This window comes from Physeter macrocephalus, chromosome 2 (assembly GCF_002837175.3).
Source record: "Physeter macrocephalus isolate SW-GA chromosome 2, ASM283717v5, whole genome shotgun sequence".
NCBI lineage: Eukaryota > Metazoa > Chordata > Mammalia > Artiodactyla > Physeteridae > Physeter > Physeter macrocephalus.
The window spans coordinates 17454288-17456063 of record NC_041215.1 but is presented as its reverse complement, the minus strand read 5'-3'; the positions used below and the strand labels follow the sequence as shown (position 1 = coordinate 17456063).

Here is a 1776-nt window from a genome sequence, read left to right as displayed (position 1 = left end):
GGCTCCCTTTCTCTTCCCTCCTCCGGGTTCCCAGCCATCACCCCCGCCCCCAGCCCGCCCTCCTCCCTCTGACTGGCTCCCGCCTCCCCTTAGTTCTCCCAGCCTCCCAGCCCCCTCTTCCCTCCCTTTTTCTCTCTCTCCCCTTCCTTCCTTCACCCCAGAGTCTCTTCCCACATTCCCCAGCAGGAGAGCGGACCGCACTTCCCCCTCCCCGGGCCGACTGGCTCGGCTCGGCTCGGCGCCCGCCGCTGGGGCCGCCGCCATCTTGCAGGATGCCGAGGAGGGAGCCGCGAGCGTGCAATCGAAACAATACATCTTTTATGAAGCGCTCCCCCCCCACCCCCCGCCTGGAAATCTTACATTAACGCGGCATTGATTTCTCCCGGCATAGAGGGGCCTCGCGCGCTCCCCCACCCAGGGGCTCGCGGGCCGGGAGGGACTTGCAGAGCGGAGGGGGTCATCCCGGGGGTGGCGGGTAGTCATCGCTCCGGACCGAGAGCCCTGCAGTTGGGACCCTCCCACCCCGACCCCCAAACCCCGGGGCTCTGAGGGGCAGCCCCCGCAGGTGGGCTCTCTCGGTCATGGGGACGCCGGGGACCCGGCAGCTGGCAGGGGCTCCTGGGTTTCTAGTAATTCGTGGACTGAGGGAGCCCAGCAGAGTCCCTCATCGGCCTTGGCATTGGCCAGCAAGGGCTCAGGAGACCCTCGGTTGCCCCTGGACACCGCTCTATGCGGCCAAGCCAACCAAGTCGTCTGGGACACATGCCTGCCTCCGAGAACCCGCCGTGGCTCCTCCTCCCCTCCCGGCCCTGTTTCCTTCCCCTGTTCTCTTCCATCTTGCCACCTCCCTCCCATCCTTTCCAGTTCCCGCCTACCTCCTCTCTCTTCCTCTCCCGGTGCCCCCCTGCTGATTGCTTCCCCTCCCCGCCACCACTTCCCTGCTTGCTAATGGCCCGGTGGCTGGCGGCTCCGCGGCTGCTTCCGGGGAAGTTGAGTTGCAGCCATAGGAGATGCTGGAGCTATTGGAGGTGGGGGAATTTTACACATAAATCTGGGATAATGAAGGTGGTGCAGCCTCAGATCCTAAGCCCACCCCCACCCCCCATCCCTTCCCACTTAAGGACCAGCCAGGGCTTCCAGGCTCTCCTGAGGTCCCGTGGCCCCTGTCATCTCTCTGGGCTACACTACACTGGGTATACGGGGTCCAGGCTAGTTCGGGACACCTCTGATATGCCTCCCCACTGGGTCTCAGTTCAATTTGCAGCTTGTCATTTGCCAGCTCTGCAGTCCAGGGGCAAGCAGGGGCCAACATAAGGACAGGTGGATTTTCTGGGTCTGAGGACCCCTCCTCCTAGTACCCCACCAGCACCCTGGATCCCCACCTCTCTAGGTGACCTGAGGTCACACTGCCCACAACCTGACATCTTTCATATAATTGAAAAGTCAGACTTGGATTTTCTTGCCCATTCCCCATTTCTGAGCTGTGTGACCTTGGGCAAGTCACTTGACGTCTCTGAGATTCTGTTCCCTCTAAGTTGAGGATGATAATAACCATCTTCAAATAGAACCTGAATTCACCCACTTCTTCCCACTTCTGTGGCCCCCACCTTGGTCCTGCCCCCATCAGGATTACTTGGATTATCGTGGTTGCCTCTGCCTTGGACTCCCTGCTTCTGCCTTCACCCCATCAGGACTGAGTATTCAGGATGCTGCAGTCCATTCCCATGACTCTTAGATTCAATCCAAATCCCTCACTCAGTCTTTTCTGGATCCCTC

At 60.7% G+C, this 1776-nt stretch overlaps 1 protein-coding gene across 1 annotated transcript in view; it reads right to left on the bottom strand.

The window, feature by feature from the left end:
* Positions 1-264, bottom strand: part of CLEC17A (C-type lectin domain containing 17A) — a 13891-nt gene extending 13627 nt beyond the window's left edge. Inside the window, exon 1 of the mRNA XM_028495240.1 lies at positions 222-264. Within this exon, the coding sequence (XP_028351041.1) occupies positions 222-264 (43 nt within the window). The remainder of the gene's footprint in view (positions 1-221) is intronic.
* Positions 265-1776: the final 1512 nt, after the last annotated feature.